The sequence below is a fragment of the Hylobates moloch genome, unplaced genomic scaffold (genome assembly GCF_009828535.3).
Source record: "Hylobates moloch isolate HMO894 unplaced genomic scaffold, HMol_V3 SCAFFOLD_12, whole genome shotgun sequence".
Taxonomy (NCBI): Eukaryota; Metazoa; Chordata; class Mammalia; order Primates; family Hylobatidae; genus Hylobates; species Hylobates moloch.
Window position 1 is genome coordinate 69,812,558 of NW_026652287.1, and position 22,809 is coordinate 69,835,366.

The window sequence follows — 22,809 nt, forward strand, 5'->3', positions numbered from 1 at the left end:
TAAGCTCTGTCAAGTTAAAGACACTTTTATAAGGGATACCAGCCATTTAGTTCATTCTTCAAGAACTGAGGGTGCTGGGAATTTAACCATGTCAATGCAGTCTTTTTTACATTATTAGCTGAAGAAAAATGGATGCTTTTTAAATATTTTTTTAAGATTGTGAACAAAGAATTCTGAAGGAGCCAAATAAGGATTGCAAGGTGTATGCCTAATGATTTTTCATGGAAACACTCACAAAATTGCCCTTGATGAGAGGAATGAGCAAGAACATTGTTGTGGTGGAGAATGACTCTGGTGAAGCTCTCTTGGGCATCTTTCTGCTAAAACTTTGACTAACTTTCATAAAACACTCTGATAGTAAGCAGATGTTACCATTCTTTGGCCCTCCAGAAAATCAACCAGCAAAATGCCTTGAGCATGTAAAAAATAGTTGCCATGACTGTTGCTTTTGATCAGTCCACTTTTGCATTGACTGGACCACTTCCACCTTTTGGTAGCCATTGCTTTGATTGTACTTTGTCTTCAGCATCATAGAGGAAAAGTTATGTTTCATCTCCTATTACAATTCTTTGAAAATGCTTCAGGATCTTGATCTCACTTGTTAAAATTTTTTTTCCCTTCAACTTTTATTTTAAATTTAGGGGGGTATATGTGCAGGTTTATTACCTGGATATGTTGTGTAGTTCTGTGGTTTAGGATATGAATAATCCTGTCACCCTGGTACTGAGCGTAGTACCCAATTGTTAGTTTTTCAGCCCTTGTCCCCCTCCCCTGTCTAGTAGTCCCCAGTTTCTATTTTTCCCATCTTTAGGTCCATGAGTACCCAATGTTTAGCTCCCACTTATAAGTGAAAAAAATGCAATACTTGATGTTCTGTTCCTATGTTAATTTGCTTAGGATAATAGCCTCCAGCTGCATCCATGTTGCTGCAAAGGAATTTATTTTGTTCTTTTTTAATGGCTATGTAATATTCCTTGGTGTATATGCACTACATTTTCTTTATCTGATCCACTGTTGATGAGCATCTAGGTTGATTCCATGTCTTTGCTATTGTGCATAGTGCTGGGATGAACATGTGAGTGCATGTGTCTTTTTGGGAGAATAGTTTTTCTTTTGGATATATACCCAGTAATGGGATTGCTGGGTTGAATGGTGGTAATTCTTTCCCAAGGCTGATGTCCAGAATGGTGTTTCCTAGGTTTTTTTCTAGGATTCTTATGGCTTAAGGTCTTACATTGAAATCTTTAATCTGTCTTGAGTTAATTTTTGTTTATGGTGAAGGGGGATGGGTATTCCAGTTTCATTCTTCTGCGTATGCCTAGCCAGCTATCCTAGCACCATTTATTGAACAAGGAGTCATTTCCTCATTGCTTATTTTTGTTGATTTTTGTCAAAGATCAGATGGCTGTAGGTCCAGGGCTTTATTTCTGGGTGCTGTATTTTGTTCCATTGGTCTGTGTGTCTGTTTTTGTACCAGCACCATGCTGTTTTGGTTATTGTAACCTTATAAAATAGATTGAAGTCAAGTAATATGGTACCTCTGACTTCTTTTTTCAAAGGATTGCTTTGGCCATTCAGGCCCTTCTGTGGTTGCATATGAGTTTTTAAATACTTTTTTTTTTAGTTCTGTGAAAAACGACATTGGTAGTTTGATAGGAATAGCATTGAATCTGTAGATTGCTTTAGGCAGTATGGCCATTTTAACAATGTTGATTCTTCCAGTCCATGAGCATGAAATATTTTTTAAATTTCTTTGTGGTATTTATGATTTAACAGTGTTTTATAGTTCTCTTTGTAGAGATCTTTCGCCCCCTTGGTTGGATGTATTCCTAGGTATTTGTGTGTGTGTGTGGTTATTGTAAATGAGATTGTGTTCTTGATTTGCTCTCACCTTGAATGTTATTGGTGTATACCTATGCTGCTGAATTTTGTACGTTGACTTTGTATTTGGAAACTTTACTGGAGTCATTTATCAGTTCCAGGAGCCTTTTGGCAGAGTCTTTATGGTTCTTTAGGTATAAAATCATATAGTCTGTAGGAGAGGTAATTTGACTTTTTCTTTTCATGTTTGGTTGCCTTTTACTTTTTTCTCTTGCTAGATTGCTCTGGCTAACATTTCCAGTACTATGTTGAATAGGAATGGTGAGAGTGGGCATCGCTGTCTTGTTCCAGTTCTCAGGGAAGCCTTCCAATTTTTGTCCATTCGGTATGATGTTGGCTGTGGGTTTGTCACAGATGGCTCTTATTATTTTGAGGTACATTTCTTTGATGCCTAATTTCTTTAGGGTTTTTATCATGAAAGGATGTTGGATCTTATTGAAAGCTTTTTCCACCTCTGTTGAGATGATCGTATGGCTTTTGTTTTTAATTCTATTTATGTTGTGAATCACATTTATTGACTTGTGTATATTGAACCAACCTTGCATCCCAGGAATAAAGCCTACTTGATCGTGATGAATTAACTTTTTGATGTGCTGTTGGAGTCCGTTTGGTAGTATTTTGTTGAGTATTTTTGAATCTCTGTTCACCAGGGATATTGGCCTGTGTACTTAAGTGTGACCAGGAGGTCTGCCTGAGCATGGAGCAGAGAGGACCCGCCTATACCAAAGCCTCTGCACAGGAGGGGTGAGGCAACTCAGGCTGCCAAACCAAGCATGCAGGTGCTTTGAATGCTTGGAGATCTGCCTGAGCATGTGGCAGAGAGGATCTCTTCATTTTTGTGGTAGCAGGTATCATTCTTTTGTTTCTATGTTTAGAACTCTCTTAAGGGTATCTTGTATGGCTAGTCTAGTGGTAACGAATTCCCTTAGCAGTTGCTTGTCTGGAAAATATTTTATTTCTCCTTTGCTTATGAAGCTTAGTTTGACAGGATATGAAGTTCTTGGTTAGAATTTCTTTTCTTTCAGAATGCTGGAAATAGGTCCCCAATCTATCCTGGCTTGAAAGGTTTCTGCTGAGAAGTCCAAAGCCTGGTATGGCTCCATTTTTATGTGATTATGTAATCTAACCTTTTTCTCTATCTTTAAGTATTTTTGTTTGTTTTGTTTTGTTTTGTTTTGCATTGACCTTGGACAGTCTGGTGACTATGTGCTGTGACGATCTTCATTTTGGATAGTATCTTGCAGTTCTCTAGATTTTTTTGTATCTGGATGTTTACCTTTCTAGCAAGGTTAGGGGAATTTTCTTGAATTATTCCCTCAAATATGTTTTCCAGGTTGTTTACATTTTCTTCTTCCTAGAAATGCCAATAAGTCATAGGTTTGTTTCTTTTATGTAATCCCATATTTCTCAACGACTTTGTTCATTTTTTAAAATTCTTTTCTCTTTATTTTTGTTTGACTGGGTTAATTCAAAAGACCATTCTTCAAGCCCTGAAATTCTTTTTTCTGTTTGGTCCCATCTGTTGCTAAAGCTTTCAATTGTATTTTGAAATTCCTCATGTTGGTTTTTTGGTTCCAGAAGTTCTGATTTCCTTTTATTTTTTTTTTTTTTTAAGACAGAGTTTCACTCTTGTCACCCAGGCTGCAGTGCAATGGCACCATCTTGGCTCACTGCAACCTCCGCTTCCCAGGTTCAAGTGATTCTCCTGCCTCAGCCTCCCGAAGTAGCTGGGATTACAGGCGCCCGCCACCACGCCCAGCTATTTTTTTTTTTTTTTTTGTATTTTCAGTTGAGATGGGGGTTTCACCATGTTGGCCAGGCTGGTCTTGAACTCCTGACCTCAGGTGATCCACCTGCCTTGGCCTCCCAAAGTGCTGGGATTACAGGCGTGAGCCACCACGCCCGGCCCAGAAGCTCTGATTTCTTTTGAATATGTTTATTTCTTCTTTTATTTCCTGGATTGCTTTAGAAGTTTCTTCTATGTTGATTGTCAACTCTGTCTTGGATCTCATTGATCTTCCTTGCAATTCATGTTTTGAATTCTTCATCTGTCATTTCTGAGTTTACATTTTAGTTAAGAACTGTTGCTGGAGAGCTAGTGCTATCCCTTGGTGGTGTTACTACATTTAGATTTTTCATCATGCCAGAATTCTTTCACTGGTTTCTCCTCATCTGGAGATGATTGCACTTCTAATTTTTGTAATTATTTTCATGTGAGTAGGATTTTTTTTCTTTCCCTATAATTGTTTTTTTCTTTTCCTTTCTTTTCCTCCCTATTGGGGTGTGACTGTAGAGAATGCTGGGTAGGGTCTTTTGGTTTTGCTTCTGTAGTTCTGTGCACTTCTTTCAGCATGTTTTATATTGGGCTGTGCATTTGACCTACAAGCCAGTAGACCATGCTTATTGATAAGAGTCGGCTGTAGCCAATGCTGCTGGGTATATACTTGTTTAATGGTAGAAACTCTCTGTTGCCTCAGGCAGTGGTCTGAGCTCCCTGCTCAGCCCCAGGGGGATGGGGCCATGATTGGTGAGAAGGACTGGGCACATCTGCCAAAGGTTCACTCATGGCAAGCACAAATACCAGTGCTGATGGTGAATCCAATGGGCGGCCACCAAGTACCCAGAAGTGTGCCTAGGCATGGAGCTGGGAATCCCCTTCAACCCTAAGTTCTCTGCATGGGAGTCAGGGTGGCCTAAATTCTTGATCTAAGAGAGTTGGTGCTCCAGGTGTCTGGAGGTCTGCCTGGGCATGGAGCAGAGAGGACCCCCCCCCCCCCCCACCAAGGCCTCTGCACAGGAGGAGTGAGGCAACTCAGGCTGCCAAACCAAGCATGCAGGTGCTTTGAATGCCTGGAGATCTGCCTGGGCATGTGACAGAGAGAACCTGCCTACCCCAGGATCCTTGCACAGGAAGGGTGCGGTGGCTCAGACTGCTGATTCAGGTGAATGGGATCTCTGAACGCCTGGAGATCTGCCTCAGTGTGAAGTGGAGAAGACCCCCTTTCACCAAGATTTCTGCACAAGAGGGGTGAGGTTACTCACGCTCCTGAACCAGACAAGCAGGTGCTTTGAATGCTTGGAGATCTGCTTGGGCATGTAACAGAAAGGGAACCCCTCCACCAGGATATCTGCACAGGAAGGGTGGTGGGGCAGCTCAAGCTGCTGATCCAGGCAAGCTGGTTCCCTGAATGTCTGCAGATCTGCTTGGGTGTGTAGTGGAGAGGACCTCACTGTACCATGATCTGCATCCAGGAAGGTTGGTGCCAGCTCAGGCTGCTGAACCAGATGCGCAGGCACTCTGCCTGGAGATCTGCCTGGGCATGGACCAGAGAGGGTCTTGCTGTACCACAGTCTATGTCCAGGAAAGGATGGGGCGGTTCAGGCTACTGATTCAGGTGAGCGGGTGCTCCAGATACCTGGAGATCTGCCTGGATATAGAGTGGAGGGGGCTCTGCTGCACCACAATCTATGTCCATGACGGGTGAGGTGGTGCAGGCTGCTGGTCAAGAAAAGTGGGTGCTCCAAATGCTTGGAGATCTTCCTGGGAATGGAGCATAGAAGGCCCTGCTATGCTACAGTGTATGCCCAGGAAAGGTGGGGCTGCTCAGGCTGCTGGTCCAGGCAGGTGGGTGCTCTGAATGCCTGGATTTCTCCCTGGGGTGGAGTGAGAGGACTCCACTGCACCATGATCTCGGGAACAGGCTGAGGCACCCAGCAGTGTCTCACGTGGATCAGTTCACGTTGCCAAACTGGCCCTGGCTGCAAGCCTTGCTGCCCAGGAGAAACTGCTGGGGTAATAGTTCTCCTCCTGCCCCAACCCTGTGACAGGGAAGAGCACAATTCCAGTGCCTACTGCTGCGGTACTTTCCACAGTTCTGCTTGTGGAGGCCCTGACCTCACTCTGAAACAGGTGCTCCAATCTCTGTCCTAAGACTAAAATGCATGAATGGCCATGCTGCCAGGTTATCAAAGAATGGCTAACTTTGTATGTGCCCTGATAGGGTTTGGCTGTGTCCCCACCTAAATCTCATCTTGAATTCCCACGTGTCATGGGAGGGACCCTGTATCATGGGGGCAGGTCTTTCCTGAGCTGTTCTCGTGATACTGAATAAATATCATGAGATGTGGTGGTTTTATGGGGGTAGTTTCCCTGCACAATCTCTCTTCTGTTGTCTGCCACCATGTTAGATGTGTATTTCACCTTCTGCCATGATTGGAAGCCTCAGCAGTGTGGAACTGTTAAGTCCATTAAACCTCTTTCTTTTGTAAATTGCCCAGTCTTGGGTATGTCTTTATCAGCAGCATGAAAACGGACTAATACATGCCTAGATTAAAAATGGCATTCTGCTCTTGGTCCTGGATTTGGGAACATGTCTGCAGCTTTTCCCAGTGCCTTTCCTTTGTAGCATCTCCAAGCCTCTCCAAGTTAACTCCAGGGATTGGGAGAAACAAAGTGCTCTCCTTCAGCCAGGATAGGGAACCCTGGTGGACAGGTGAATCACAGAGGGAAGTTCTCTGCCTCTCTCATCTACTGGACTTCACTCACTTTTATCAGCCAGACACTATCATGGGGGCTGTTTGTCAGCATTCTCCTCCCTGGGATCTGGGGTGTCTTTTGTGATTCTGGTGGATTGCTGTTTTCCTTTTATGCCTTATCTTCTGACTTCCAAGTGGCCGAGGCATGCTCAAATCCTCTAATCCACCATCTTGGGGAAGCAGAAAGCCAGAAACAAATACTTATTGAATAACCAAAGTACTCAACAGCATTACACTAGGTTGTGTAGGGGGCAAAAATAATATAGATATGTCTCTCTTTAAGGAGTTTACTAGTTGGGGAGAAGTAGCGTGTATTTTATGGTGATGTTTCATTGATTCTGAGTTGTACATTTTTTTCAACTAACATCTCTGAAATCAGTAAAAGTCTTAAAATTGCAGTCAGCTAGGCATTAATCATGACATTTATCATTGCTTTCTTGTGTGTGAACTTGTTGTTATAAATTTAATTGAATTATGTGAGTTGGGTTCCATATTTGTGATCTTAATTACCAAGTTAAATATCTTCAAAAGGATCTCACTGTGATAGGACATCAAAACAGAAAGGCACAAAACACAGTTACATATGATAAAAGTCTATATCTTCATCAGTTTAAAAGAGTCTTCCTATAAGTTGAAAATAAAAATTCCAGTTGGAAAAAAGAACATTATAGATTCATTAATAACATATTTTTAATGTCTAAAATGTTTTTCTAAAAAATGATGAAGTCTTGGATTTGATGAAATACACTTGATTATAGAGTCCTGATACTCTGTGTTGTAAATATACGCATCCCATGGTTGGGGGTTTTGTTCCAGTCCTCCAAATCCGCCCCCCCCCCCACCCTGCCGGGGATACCAAAATCGATAGATCCTCAATTGCATAGTGTTTGCATATAACCTATTCACATTCTCCTGTATACTTTAAATCATCTCTACATTACTTATAATACCTAATACAATATAAATGCTGTGTAAATAGTTAGACTGTATTGTCTTATACAAATTTCTATTTTTATTGTTTTTTCTCAACGTTTTGATCTGTGGTTTGGTGAATATGCAGATGTGGAACCTGCTGATGCAGAACCTGTGTACACAGAGGGCCAACTGTATCTCTCAAATTTCTTGTCTCCAGTATTACCACTCTGCATCCATATCTCTTGCTTGAAATATTGCAGTGATTAGTTTTGTCTCTTTCCAGTCTTTTTTTTTAACCTAGCCATAATGTCCAAGTTACCATTTAAAAAAAAGTTTGATTTTTAACTGACAGGTAGTAATTGTATATATTTATGCAACACAGTGTGGTGTATGTATATTTACACATACACACACATATATACACACACACATTGTATAATGATCAAATCAGACTAATTAGCATTGCCATCACCTCAAATATTTATTGTTTCTTTGTGATGAGACATTGAAAATCTCTTCTAGCTATTTTGCAATATATGATAGATTATTAACTATTGACCCTGCTGTGCAGTAGAACACCAGAACTTATTTCTCCCATTTAAACTAACTTTTTATCTGTTTACCAACCTCTCCTCATTCTACTCCCTACTCTTCCCAGCTTTTGATAACCGCTATTCTCTGCTGTACTTCTATGAGATCAAATTTTTTAGATTCCACATATGAGTGAGATCATGCAATATTTGTCTTTCTGTACTTGGTTTATTTCACTTAACATAATGTCCTCTAGGCTTACCCATATTGTGACAAATGACAGAATTTCATTCTTGTTTATGGCTGAATAGTATTTCATTTTGTATATATAGTGCATTTAAAATAATCCAGCAGGGTGTGGTGGCTTATGCTTGTAATCCCGGCACTTTGGAAGGCCAAAGTGGGAGGATCACTTGACCACAGGCATTCAAGACCAGCCTAGGCAACATAGCGAGATGCCATTTCTGCAAAAAATAAATTAACCAGACATGGTGGTGCATACTTGTGTTCCCAGCTACTTGGAAAGCTGAGGTGGGAGGATTGCTTGAGCTTCTGTGGTTGAGGCTGCAGTGAGCTGTGATCATGTCACTGCACTCCAGCCTGGGTGACAGAGTGAGACCCTGTCTCAAAAAAAAAAAAAAATTCATTCACTGATGAACACTTAGGTTGATTCCATGTCTTAGCTATTGAGAATAGTGCTGCGGTAAACTTGGGAGTGCAGCTGTCTCTTTGACATACTGATTTACTTTTCTGTGAATTTTATTCCCAGTAGTGGAATTGCGGGATATTCTATTTTTAATTTTTGGGGGAACCTCCATACTGTTGTCTGTAATGGCTGTACTAATTTATATTACCACCAACACTGTATGAAAGATTCCCTTTCTCCACATCCTCCTCAGTATTTGTTATTTTTCATCATTTTGATGATAGCCATTCTAAGTGGGTTGAGATGATACCTCATGGTGGTTTTGATTTGCATGCCCTTAATTATTAATGATGCTGTGTATTTTTTCATACCTGTTGGCCATTTGTATGTCTTCTTTTGAGAAATGTTTATTCAGGTCTTTTGCCCATTTAAAAATTATGTTATTTGTATTTTTGCCATTGAGTTGTTTCTGTTTCTGGGAGTGAGTGAGTGCTGAATTTCTTTACTGTTATTGTATGACAGTCTATCCTTTTATGTCTATTAATATTTGCTCCAATGTAAGGTGCATATATATTTACAATTATTATATTCTCTTTATTGGCCCCCTTATCATTACACAATACTCACGTTTCTTCTTACAATTTTTGGCTTAAAGTCTGTTTTATCTAATATAAGTATAGGTAGATACTCCTGCTTTCTTTTGTTTTTCTATTTGCATTGAATGTTTTCCCTTTCAGTCTCTGTATGTCCTTACAGAGGATTTGAGTCTCTTGTAGGCAGCATGGAGTTGGGTCTTGTTTTTTAAATTCATTCAGTCACTCTGTCTCTTATTGGAGATTTTAATCCATTTGCATTCAAGATAATTATTAATGAGTAAAGACATACTACTGCAATTTTGGTACTTCTTTTATAGTTGTTTTGTAGATCCTTCCTTCCTCTCTGTCTTCCTTTGTGGTTAAATGATTTTCTCTAGTAATATGTTTTGACACCTTGCCTTTTACTTTTAGTGTATCTATTGTAGGATTTTGCTTTGTGGTTACCATGAGGCTTACAAAAAACATAACCAGTTATTTTAAACTGCTAACAACTTAATTTTGATCTCAAAGAAAGAAAACGTACACTTTAACTCCATTCTTTTCCCACATTTTGAATTTTTGATGTTACAATTTATATCTTTGTATATTGTCTATCTCTTAACAAAGTATTATAGTTCTTATTTTTAATAGTTTTGTCTTTTAGTCTTAATACTAAAGATAGGAGTGGTTAATATACCACTATTACAATATTAGAGTATTCTGAATTTGTCTGTTTACTGACTTGTGCCAGTGATTTTTATACCTTCAGAAGTTTCTTTGTTACATGTTAGCATTCTTTTCTTTCAGATTGAAGAAATCCCTTTAGCATTTCTTGTAAGACAGTTCTGATGGTATTGAATTCCTTCAGCTTTTGTTTTTCTGGGAAACTTTTAATCTTCGTTTCTGAAAGATGGCTTTGCTGGGTACAGTATTCTTGGTGTTTTTGTTTGTTTTTTCCTTCAGCTTTCTGAATATATTCTCCTACTTTCTCCTGATCTGCAAGGTTCTTGCTGAGAAGTTTGCTGCCAGGCATGTTGGAATTCTTTTGTATGTTAACTTGCTGCTTTTCTCTTGCTGCTTTCGGAATCCCCTCCTTGTCTTTGATCTTTGAGAGCTTGATTGTAATATGCCTTGGGGTAGTCTTATTTAGGTTGAATATGATTAGTGATCTTTGACTTTCCTTTATCTGGATTTTATTTTTCTCTAGGTTTTGGAAATGTTCTGTTATTATTTTTTTGGATATGCCTTCTACCCATTTGTCTTTCTTTATTCCCTCTTGAACTCCAAATTACTTGAACATTTTCTCTTTTGATGCTATCCCATAGATCTTGCAAGCTTTCTTCATTCCTCTTTAGTCTTTTTTTTTCTTCTCTACTACCTGTATGTTTTTCACTTATCCTGCCTTTGAGCTCACTCATTGTTTCTTCCACTTGGTCGATTCTGTTGTTGAAGCTCTCTATTGCATTTTTCACTGCTTTCGCTGCACATTCTAGCTAGGGAACTTTTTTTTTTTCAGTGTCTCCGTTAAATTTTTCTGCTGAATTTCTGAATTGTTTATCTGTATTTTCTTGAAGTTCACTGATGATCCTTAACACAGCTAGTTTGATTTTTATTCCGACAGATCACACATCTCCATCTTTTTAGGGTCTGTTATTGGTACCTTATTTTGTCTCTTTGGTGAGGTCATAATTCCCTGATTGTTCTTAATGCTTGTGGATGTACATTGATGTCTTATTAACGAATTAGTTATTTATTCAAGTCTTTGCAGTGTGACTTTGTGCCCATCCTTCTTCAGTGGGCCTATCTAGAGATCTAAGACTGGCTGTTGTCAAGTCTGTGACTGCTGCAGCCATTTCAGCGGTAGAGGGCGCCTTAAGCCCATTTTTACCACGAGTCTAATGAGGGCTTCCAGGATGACATGGTGTTCCAGCCACGATATACCTGATGATGACTCAAGGTAGGGGTACCCTGACTGTGAGGAAGTTGGCCAGTGACCCGAACCTGGAAGCCTGTCCGATTTGCTTAGACAGATGCATGTTTCCCCGCAATTCCCTGCACAGATGGGATAGTTCCCCAACTGTAGCAAAAGGAACTGGAGCTGAGACTGGGACCCCTTACACTCTGCTGTAGGATGGAGGCTGGTGAGCTTGCCCCAGTGGCCCACATCCATGCTTCCCAGTAATTTCCTGCATGGATGGGACAGTTTACCAACTGCAGGGAGAGGGGCTGGAGCTGAGTCTGGGCCCCTTCACTGCTGTGGGACAGAGGCTGGAAAACCCACCAGGGTAGCCCAGGCAGGCAAGCTTCCCCTAGAAGCTCCCTTCACATGTGGGACATTTCCCTGACTGTAGTGAGAGAGGCTGGAGTGGAGAGTGGGATCCTTTAGGACCTGCTTTGGGACAAAGGCTGACAGGTCCTTCAAGGAGGCTCAGACAGACAAATCATTCCTGGGTTGTGGGATATGGGTAAATCTTCTGGGTCCTTGTGCAAGCAGTAATAAACTGGGCCCATGGCTGGGTGGCAGAAGGGTTGGAGCCAGTTTACAGGGTAACTTTCAGGTCTGCTGCCAAGACCAATGTCAGTGGGCAGATGAAGCTTGCTGCCTAGGCACTAGTGTGCTTGATTCCTCCTAAATCTTTTTTTTTTTTAATTAGTATTTTGGAAGGCTTGATTTTTGTTTTGTTATTTTTAATCAAATACATTTATGTATCTTAAAAGTTCTATATATACTACCTTTGTTTCCTGCCATAAACAATACTAAACTGTTTCTTCCCTTTTCCTGTATCATTTAATTTTAGTTACAAGTATTATCTTAATGCCAATCACTATGTTCATAAATGTACTTGGGTTTATCCCAGTTGATTTGAGAGCTTCAAGTTATAACTCTTTTTCCAAGTAACACTTAAGAAGTTAGTACACTTAGTTTCACCTTTCTTGTAATTTTTTTGGTTTTTAAAAATAATGTGTTAATTTTACATCCCTTGAGCTTATATCATTTTTATACCATTTTGTCAGTTTTATCTCCATTTTTAAAAAATTGACACTTTTTTAGAGCAGTTTTAGGTTCACAGCAAAATTGAAAGTACAGAGTCCCCATGTACTTGCTGTCCCCACACACGCACAGCATCCCCCCCATTAGCATCCCCTCCCAGAGTGGTACGTTTCTTAAAATTAATACACCTCCATTGACACATTGTCTCCCAAAGTTCATAGTTTACATTAGGGTTTGCTCTTGGTGTTGTACATGCTGTGGATTTTGACGAATGTATAATGACATGTGTCTACCGTGATAGTATCTTACAGAATAGTTTCACTGACCTAAAAATCTTCTGTGCTCTGCCTGCTCATCCCTTTCTCCCCAAAAACCCTGGCAACCAATGATCTTTTTAACATCTCTGTAGTCTTACCTTTTCCAGATTGTCATAGAGTTGGAATCATATAGTGTGTAGCCTTTTCAGATTGGCTTCTTTCACTTAGTAATGTGCATTTAATCTTTTATGTCCTTTCATGGCTTGTTTATTTTCTTTTAGCACAAAATGGTACTTCACTGTCTGGATGTACCACAGTTTATTCATTCACCTAGTAAAGGCCATCTGCTGCTTCTAAGTTTGGGCAATTATGAGTGAATAAAGCTGCTGTAAATGTGTGTTTGCAGGTTTTTGTGTGGACATGTTTTTGACTAATTTAGGCAAATACCAACAAGTGTGATTGCTGGATCCCATGGTAAAGTATGGTTAGCTTTGTAAGAAATTGCCAAACTATCTTCCAAAGTAGCTTTCCCATTTTGGATTGTCACTAGCAATAAATTAGAGTTCCTATTCGTTCACATTCTCTTTTGCATTTGATATTACCAGTTTTAATCCCCCTTTGGGGGATTAAAAAACTCTATTACCACCACAGTTACAACACCACTAACTCATGTTCTGAGTTTTAGCCATTCTAGTAGGTATGCAGGGTATCTCATTTTTTTTTGTTTTGTTTTTTCTTTTTGAGATCGAGTCTCGCTCTATCACCCAGGCTGGAGTGCAGTGGTGCGATCTTGGCTCATTGCAGTCTCCGCCTCCCGGGTTCAAGGGATTTTCCTGCCTCAGCCTTCTGAGTAGCTGGGATTACAGGCACGTGCCACCATGCGTGGCTAATTTTTGTATTTTTAGTGGAGACGGGGTTTCACCATGTTGGTCAGGCTGGTCTCGAACTCCTGACCTCGTGATATACTCGCCTCAGCCTCCCAAAGTGCTGGGATTACAGGCATGAGCCACTACACCCAGCCATCTCACTGTTTTAATTTGTGATTCCTTAATAAGATATGATGTTGATCATCATTTCACATGCTTATTTGTCATCTGTGTATCTGTCTTCTCTGGTGAAGTGTCTGTTTTGGTCATTTGCCCAGTTTTTAATTGGGTTGTTCTTTTCTCACTGTTGGATTTTAAGTGTTCTTTGTATATTTTGGATAACAGTAGTTTATCACACAGGTCATTTGCAAGTATTTTTTTCCCAATTTGTGTCTTGTCTTCTCATTCTCTTGATATTCCCATCTTTTAGTTTTAGTTCTAAAGTTAGATGTATTTTCTTCTTACCCCAGTCCATCATGTTACAGCTTCTCCAGTTTTTTTTGTTATTTTGTTTATTTAATCTGAAACATTCTCTGCTCCATTCCGGCAAGCTCATAGGAGAGATATTTTCTAAGGTCTTACAGGTTTATGACTTTGTGATCGTACACTTGAAGGACACTTTGGCTGGATATAAAATACTCGGCTCACATTTTTTCCTTTGAGTATCTTAAAAATGTTACTTCATTGTTTTCTAACATAAATGTTGCCATTGAAATTCAGTACCAGTCTGATTTTCTTTCCCTTATAGGTGACTTGGCTTTGTATATAACTTTGTTAATGTGATAACTTTACATATTTTTGTGTCCCATGTTTAAATGATCTGGATTTCCCTGGACTATTAGGAAGAGATTCCTATGAAAGAATAAATCAGGATAGCTTTATCAGTTTACATTTGAAGGTCTTTCTCCTCTGTTGTTTTTGGAGTGTGTGTGTAGCCCCTTTTGTCTCTTAGGTAATCCTTGCAAAAAGGTTTTTCTTTTCTAGCGCACTGTTTATGAGAGCTTTACATGCTTAGCATCCCATCATAGGATACTTATTTTCTCTCTCCAGTATTTTCTGTCAACAGTTTCCTTTGGAACTTTGCTACTCCATTCCCTCTTTATATCTAATCCTTCCTTCTCCCTGTCTTCATTGCCCTGCAGTTTTGTTTGAGACTTGAGAGTTTTTTTCCCCTTAGGGTGAGACTCCGTCCTTCTGGTGAGGGCTCTTTGTTACGTACTCCTCTAAGATGCTTGAGAGTTTAGAGCTTCATAGCACTCTTTGCTGTGTATAGGACTGACTATACAGGTTTTTGCAGTCACCTGCAAGTTGGAGCCTGTGAAAACCTTTTCCTTTCTCTCCATTTATTCTTAGATTTGCTCTCCGAGTTTTCTCCAAAGATAGAGTCCTGTGCTTGTGGAGTATTTCTTAGTGATTTTTGGGTTTCGTTGCTTTGTAGGGTACCTCTGTTGTAGCTTTAATTTCCTGCTGCTTTTGTACATCTGGTGATCATGCATTGTGAGCAGTTTATCCACATTCTCTTAATATTCTGAGAATTATGGAGATTCTGTTTTACTTAGTTTCATTGGGATCTTCTCATATCCCTGTTGGTATATCTGGTTTTTAGGAGTTATCTTTGGGGGATTAAATGATTATACTGCCACAATTATAACACCACTAACTCATTATTTTACGTTTAATTGTGACTAATATGTAAGGAGCTTAGATTTTTCCCCCCTATGTTTGAAAGGTTAGTTTAGGGCTACTTAAGTGTACAAAATTGCATATGCTTAATATCTGAATAAAGGAATTTTAAAACATCTATATGTGACCTGGTGAGGAGTTGAATATAAATGTAGAATGTGATTTTTGGTAACATTTTTCTTGATTTTAAATGCAAATATGCATCATTTCTAGCTGGTTACACTGTTTAATGGATTATAGTCTCCTAATAGATATTTTAGATTAGTTGCAGTATGGTACATGAAGTTACCTATAAGTAAATAGCTTTTAAAGTAAACATGAAAAAAAGTGAATTTTTATTGAAATATGCATAATTAAATTCCTTACTTGATGGAAATAAATATGTATAGCAAAAAGTTAAAGGAAAAAAGTCATTTTGTTTATTTTCACCTGTAATATATATTATATATATTTTATATATATATTTATATATATATTTTATATATATAATATATATTTTCAATTTTTGGATATTTTATGAAAGAAATGTGAAAATTTAATTTGTTGGGATTTTCTGTAATTTTGGACTTGCCTAATTGTCTTCCACATAGCAGGTGCTAGATAAATATTTTCAATGTGAACATTGTCGGAAGTGACAGTATTCATATTTTATAATTTTATTAGTAAAGATTATATAGTCTGCTGAATCTAACTTCAAGCTATGGAGATCCAAAATAAAATTATCAATTTCTCTTAGGAACTGAAGTTAAAAGATGAAGAATGTGAGAGGCTTTCAAAAGTGCGAGATCAACTTGGACAGGAATTGGAAGAACTCACAGCTAGTCTATTTGAGGTTGGTCTATTTACATCTTGGCCAACAGCAACATCTTGACTTTTATATATTGACAAAATTGTATTTTGAGGGAATCTTGAAAAAGATTTGCTTAGCTTCATGTATATTTATAAGTCCTCTAAGCAAAAGAGAAATCTTTAAGCAATGTAGAGTTTACAACTTAAGATGATGTGAAAAGAAATAAAAAACAACTATGGGCTACCAGTATCAGATTATTTAAAAATGTATGTGTGCAAAGAAAGGAGGCAAATTTTAATATTGATTTTTATTTTGCCAAGTATTTATGGGCTACTTTAGATTAACTACATATGACTGTACAACTAAGAGGGCAAACTCTTTGAGATAGTCATCTTATATGGGATGATTTGAGAAATGTTAGAAGGCACATCTACTTGTAAGAAGGCATACTTTTTATATCCGGCCCGCCACCAGGAAAAATTTCTACCTAACTGGAGCAGTGTTTCTCCATAGGGGTGCCACTAACATTGTAGGACATTTAGTGTCCTTGGTGTTTTAGTCAGGGTTCTCCAGAAAAACAGAGCCTATATACATATACATGTATAGAGAGATACAGAGAGGGAGAGAGAAGGACAGAGGCACCCATTATTATAGGGAGAGTTGGCTCTTGCTGTTATGGAGGCTGGCAAGTCCCAGGGAGCTGCAGTGGGAGTCAGCAAACTGGAGGCCCAGGAGGGTTGATGGTGCACTTCCAGTCCAACTTTGAAGGTCTGAGAACTGGGAAGAGCAAATGTTTCAGTTTGAGTCTGAAGACAGAAAAAAAATCTCTTCCTTGAGGGAGGGTCACCCTTTTTTGTTCTATTCAGGCCATCAACTGATTGGATGAGGGTCACCCACATTCTAGAGGGCAGTCTACTTTACTCAGTCTACCAATGTGAATGTTATTCTTATCCAGAAACATTCAGGATAATATTTGACTACATATTCGAGCACCCTGTGATTCAGTCAAGTTGACATACACAATTAACCATCATAATAGGCTTTGGTCAAAAAAGTGCTAGTAATACCTCTGGTCATTTTGACAGCATACAAATACCCCTGGGGATGAGGTGAGGGTAGTACTTCCATGAGTAAGAACTGTTGCCATAAAGTGTCTCCTTTGGGTTAAGACCTTGAGTGTTTAGAAGTTCCTTAACAAAAACATTGATGTGTTACTGGAATGGCTAATGCCATTATCATTTAACGATATATGTATTTTTTTTCCTAAAGATTTGTTCTTAAAACTTTTATTATAATAAACTTGGGGGTGGAAATTCCATCACCTTTTGTTATTATTTATTCATAATCTATTTCACAGTCTCAGGTATGTATATATTCTTACCTAGTTGTAATTTAATATTTTGTGTTTTTCTAAATAACATTTTTAATGTTGCTGCACCATCACTAATTGTAATGATAGTCATAATCTACTAGGTGCCTGTTACACAACTTTTATCATTACAAGTAACATTGCCCTGAATGTCTTTAGACATGTAGGGCTTTCCGTGCCTTTTCTGCTCCATACCCCTTTGCCTTCTTTTCTGTCTTTTTGGGGTCATTTTCTTTCATGAACATTTTAAAACTAATCTGTTTATTTAGCTAGCTAGTCATCAGAGATGAGAGGAGAATAAATTTAAGGATAGGAAGAGTGGAAAGTTAAAGAGATAGAATAGAAGCTATGTGACTTGTTACATTTCTGAATAGAAGATTATACAGAAACATTAGATTTTTCTTCCAGTATTGTCTGACTGGAAGAAAATTTTGTAGTGATACGGATATTAGGTAAGAAAGCAAATATATTAAACTATTTATGTTAATTTTGATTTCCTGACTACTTGCATTTAATTTAGCTAGCCCTGCGTAGTTTCACCCATCTGCACATGTATGTATGTTCTGTTACATGAAATACAAGGAGAAAAAACAGAAAGAAACTTCTCCCTGTAAGTGGCAGGATGTGAAGGGCCAGAAATGCAGCTTATGCAATTAGTGAAAAAGCATATCTAAAAAATATAGTTTGGAGTCTCTAACTTTTTCTAACCCAGTGGTGGCTGTTAGCATTGACACTGTGGCTACTTTCTGGAAAACAAAGTACATTGATTAAAGATGATGTTGGTAATGAAGAAAGTTGTATTCGAACCAATTATTTATGAATCGTGGAAAAAGTGCTCAAAGTTTTTCTTTGGTCTTAATTGTGCCTTCATGATCTGTTTACCATTGTCTTATGAAAAGATACTTTTTTTGCACTTTGTGTGTGTGTGTGTGTGTGCATGTCTTTTTAAGAATTAAAGATTATTCTGAATGAACTCAATATGCACAGTTTTGGTAAGCCTGACATGTATATTCAAATTAGGAGTCTATTATCCTAATTTTCAATATAATTATACTTCGTATGTAACAAAGTTGAGTTTTAAAAGTATCAAATACTTAACAAACCTCAAAAGTTATGTTTTTCTTCTAACGCCTCCAATTTTGAGATAATATAAAATTAAGTCAGTTGAAAGAATACAAAGCAGTCTATATCTCACATGGAGAAAAAAAGATAGTAGTCTTAAGAAGTTTATGTTTCATAAGCCAGTTTTAGTAAATGTTTATGATATGACTAGTTTTCTCCCAACAATACTATGATGCATATAGGGCAGATTATTATCATTTTATCTGAGAAGAAAAGTGAGGCAGAGAGGCTAATGAGCATTGCAGGCACTCATATTCATGATCCTAACTCTTGCTTTATCTACTGTGAAAATCGTAAATGGCATTTCTGTTTGTTTCAAACCATGGAAAAGAAGTCATCACTGGGGCCTCTTATTTCTTCATTCCACACTCAGATGATCAGTTAAGTCTTTTGATGCTACCTCCAGGACATAGAGCACGTTGCCTTCCAAGCCATCATTTGTTAGCTAAATCAATAGATGCCAAACTTTTTGATCCTGTACCTGATCAGTACAAGAAAAATTTGAGCATGTTGCCTCCATTATGATGAAGATACCTAATATTTATTGAGAGTTCCCTATGTGCTAGGCACATATAGGTAGTGTTCTATATGAACATGTATGCGTATTTATAAATTACACACACTTGCTAATGGACATACTAATATGTTAACATACATTGTAAATACAAGTTTTAAAAGGTAAGACAATAAAAATGCTTAACATTTTTATTATGGTACAAAAATTCTCATTAAAACAGTTATACACACACATGTTTTATATATACTTAGTGAGAGGAGTGTGATTGAATATGTTACTTTATTTTAGAAGATCTTGTTTTAACAGTTTATTATCCAGATGAAGGTCTGGTCTAAGTTCCATTTTCAAAAGTAGATCTAATAACTGCTGATAACTCACACATCTATTGGTCTAATATAAGAAATACATCTTTCCCTATTTTAAATCATTATTTTGTCATTATAGATTTCATTGTGCAGAAATCGGTAGAGTATACTTACACAAACCAAGATGTGGTAAAACCTAGATGGTACAGCCTATTACACACCTTGGCTATATGATATTGCTTATTGCTCCTGGGCTACAAACCTGTATAACATGTTACTATACTGAATACTGTAGGCACTTGTGACACAATGGTAAATATTTATGTATCTAAACATAGAAAAAGTAAAGTAAAAATAAATATGGTATTATAACTTTATGGGACCACTGTCATATATGCAGTCCATTGTTCACTGAAATGTTATGTGGTGCATGACTGTATATATGCACCCAACATCAAAGCACCTAAATGTATAAAACAAACTGACAGATCTGAAGGCTGATATAGTAATACATTAATAGTAGGTGACTTCGATACCCCAGTCTTTCTAATGAGTAAATTATTCAGACAGAAAATTAATAAGGAAACAGCAGAACTGTATAACACTATAAACCAAATGGATCTAACAGATATGTATGGAACTTTTAACACAACAGCAAAAGAATATACATTCTTCTCAGGTGCACGTGAAACATTCTCCAGTATAGTTCATGTTAGGTCACAAAACAAGTCTCAAATTTAAGAAGATCAAAATCATTCTAAGAATCTTTTCCACTCACAATGGAATTCAATTAGGAATCAATAATAGTAAGAAAACAGGAAAACTCAAATATGTGGAAACTAAACAGTGGTATCCTTTTGAACAACCTTTGAGTCAAAGAAAAAATCAAAAGGGAACTTGAAAAGTTTCTTGAGATGAATAAAACTGAAAACACAACGTACCAAAACTTAAGAGATGCAGAAAAAGCAGTACTAAGAGGGATAAAGGCCTACATTAAAAAAGAAGAACAATCTCAAACAACCTAACTTTATACCTCAAAGAATTAGAAGGAGAACAAACTAAGTCCAAACTTAGCAGAGGGAAGGGAATAACAAAGATCAGAGTAGAAATAGAGAATAGGAAAATATTAGAAAATATTAAGAAAACCTGAGTTTGTTTCTTGAAAAAAATAAAAACCCTTAGCTAGACAAACCAAGAAAATAGAGGACTCAAATCAGAAATAAAGAGGAGGTATTACAATGGATGCTTCAGAAATAAAAAAGATCATAAGTGACTTTTATGAACCACATGCCAATCAATTGGATAATCTAGAAGAAATAGATAAATTCCTAGAAACTGAATCAGTTTTCTGGAATCAAATTCTGGAAAATGGAATCAAGAAGTAGAAACAAAAAAGCCCAAGATTAGATGGCTTCACAGGTAAATTTTACCAAACATTCAAAGAAGAATCAGTGCCAATTCTTTTTACACTCTTAGAAAAATAGAAGAGGGAACACTTCCAAACTCATTTTATGAGGCCACTATCACTCTAATACCAAAGCCAGTAAATGTACCACAAGGAAAAAACTATAGGCCAATATTCTCAATGAACATAGGTGCAGAAGCCCTTAATAAAATGTTAGAAAATCAAATTCAGTAACATATTAAAAGGATTATATACACTATGATCAAATGGGATTTGTCCCTGGGATGCAAGGATGCATCAACATAGGCAAATCAATCAGTGTGATAAACCACAGTAATAGAATGATATAGTAACATACATTATAATCTTAATAGAAGCAGAAAAAGCATTTGACAAAATTCCACATTCATTTATGCTAAAACTCTCAACAAAATAGATGTAGGAACTTACTTTAAGACAATAAAGACCATATATGGAAAACCCATAGCTAACAATCATAATGGGGGAAATTGAAAGCTTTTCCTCTAAGATCTGGTATAAGACAAGGATGCCCACTCTTCACCATTTCTGTACAGCACAGTTCTGGAATGTTAGAGCAATCAGTCAAGAAAAAGAAAAGGCAACCAAATTGGAAAGGAAGAAATAAAACAATCTCTGTGTGCAGATGACATGATCACAAATGTAGAAAATTCTAAAGATTCAACAACAAAAAAGTTAGAACTAATAAATGAATTTGATAGGGTTGCAGGATAAAAAAATTAATGATTTTTTTATACATGGACAACCAGTTACCTGAAAAGGAATTTAAGAGAACAATCTCATGATTTCAGTGTCAAAAAGCATCAAAAAGAATAAAATACTCAGGAATAAACTTAACCAAAGAGGCAAAAAGACTTGTATACTGAAAATTATAATACAGTTAATGAAGGGAATTAAGACACAGATGGAAAGAGATTTGTGTTCATTGGTTGGAAGAATTAATACTGTTAAAATGTCTATTCTACCCAAGTGATTTACAAATACAATGCAATCCCTGTGAAAATCCCAATGGCATTTTTTACAGAAGTAGGAAATTCATATGGAACTACAAAAGACATTAATAGCCAAAGTAATTTTCTCCTGTCTCAGCCTCCTGAGTAGCTGGGATTAAAGGTGTGCACCGCCATGCCCAGATAATTTTTGTATTTTTAGTATTAATGGGTTTCACCACATTGGCCAGGTTGGTCTTGAACTCCTGACCTCAGGTGATCCACCTGCCTCAGCCTCCCAAAGTGCTGGGATTACAGGTGTGAGCCACCATGCCCAGCCCCAAAGTAATCTTGAGCAAGAAAAATAAAGCTGGATGCATCACACTTCCTGATTTCAAAGTACATGACAAAGTTACAGAATTAAAAACAGTATGGCACTGATATAAAAACAGACATGTGGACTAATAGAAGAGAATAGAGAGCCCAGAAATGACACATTTATGGTTAGCTGACCCTCAACAAAGATGCTAAGGACACCTAGTGGGGAGTAGATAGTCTTATCAATAAATGCTGCTGAGAAAATTGGATATCCACATGCAAATGTATGAAATTAGACCCTGATCTTGCACCATAAAGAAAAATCAATTCAAACGGATTAAAGACTTACACGTAAGACCTGAAACTGTAAAACTCAGAAGAAACAAGGAAAAAGCTTCTTGACGTTGGTCTGGGCAGTGATTTTTTTGGATGTGACACCAAATCACAGGCAACAAAAACAAAACGGACAAGTGGGAGTGCATCAAACTAAAAAGCTCTGCCCAGCAAAAAACAGTCAACAAAATGAAAAAGCAGCATACTGAATGGGAAAACATATTTGCAAACCATGTATCTGATAAGGAGTTAATATCCAAAGTATGTAAGGCGTGCAGTAGCAAAAAACAACCCAATTAAAAGATGGGCTAGGGGCCTAAATAGACATTTCTCCTAAGAAGACATACAAATGGCCAACCAGTATATGATAAGGTACCCAGCATCAGTAATCATCAGGTAAATGCCAGTCGCTCCCCAATGAGATAGCACCCCACACTGGTTAGAATGGCTATTATCAAAATACAAAAGATAGTAAATGTTGGCAAGGATGTGGAGAAAAGGAACTTGTCCGCTATTGGTGGGAATGTAAATTGGTACAGCCATTATGGAAAACAGTATGGAAGTTTCTCCTCAAAAAATTAAAAATAAAGCTACTGCATGATCCAGCAATCCCACTTCCAGATATATATCCAAAAGAAAATCGCTATCCTGATGAGTTATCTGTACTTCCATGTTCATTGCAGCATTATTCACAGTAGCAAAGTTATGGAAACAAGTTATATGTCTATTGATGAATGGATAAAGAAAATGTGGGGGGTATGTGTGTGTATATGAATACTACTCAGTCTTAGAAAATGGAA

General features: G+C 37.7%; 1 protein-coding gene across 8 annotated transcripts in view; it reads left to right on the forward strand.

Annotated features, from left to right (window-relative positions):
* Positions 1–22,809, forward strand: part of RAB3IP (RAB3A interacting protein) — a 69,346-nt gene that overhangs the window by 23,303 nt on the left and 23,234 nt on the right. For all 8 annotated transcript variants that reach the window (XM_058425089.1, XM_058425091.1, XM_032170720.2 and 5 more), the window contains exon 4: positions 15,619–15,714. In XM_058425089.1, coding sequence (XP_058281072.1) covers positions 15,619–15,714 — 96 coding nt within the window. The remainder of the gene's footprint in view (positions 1–15,618; positions 15,715–22,809) is intronic.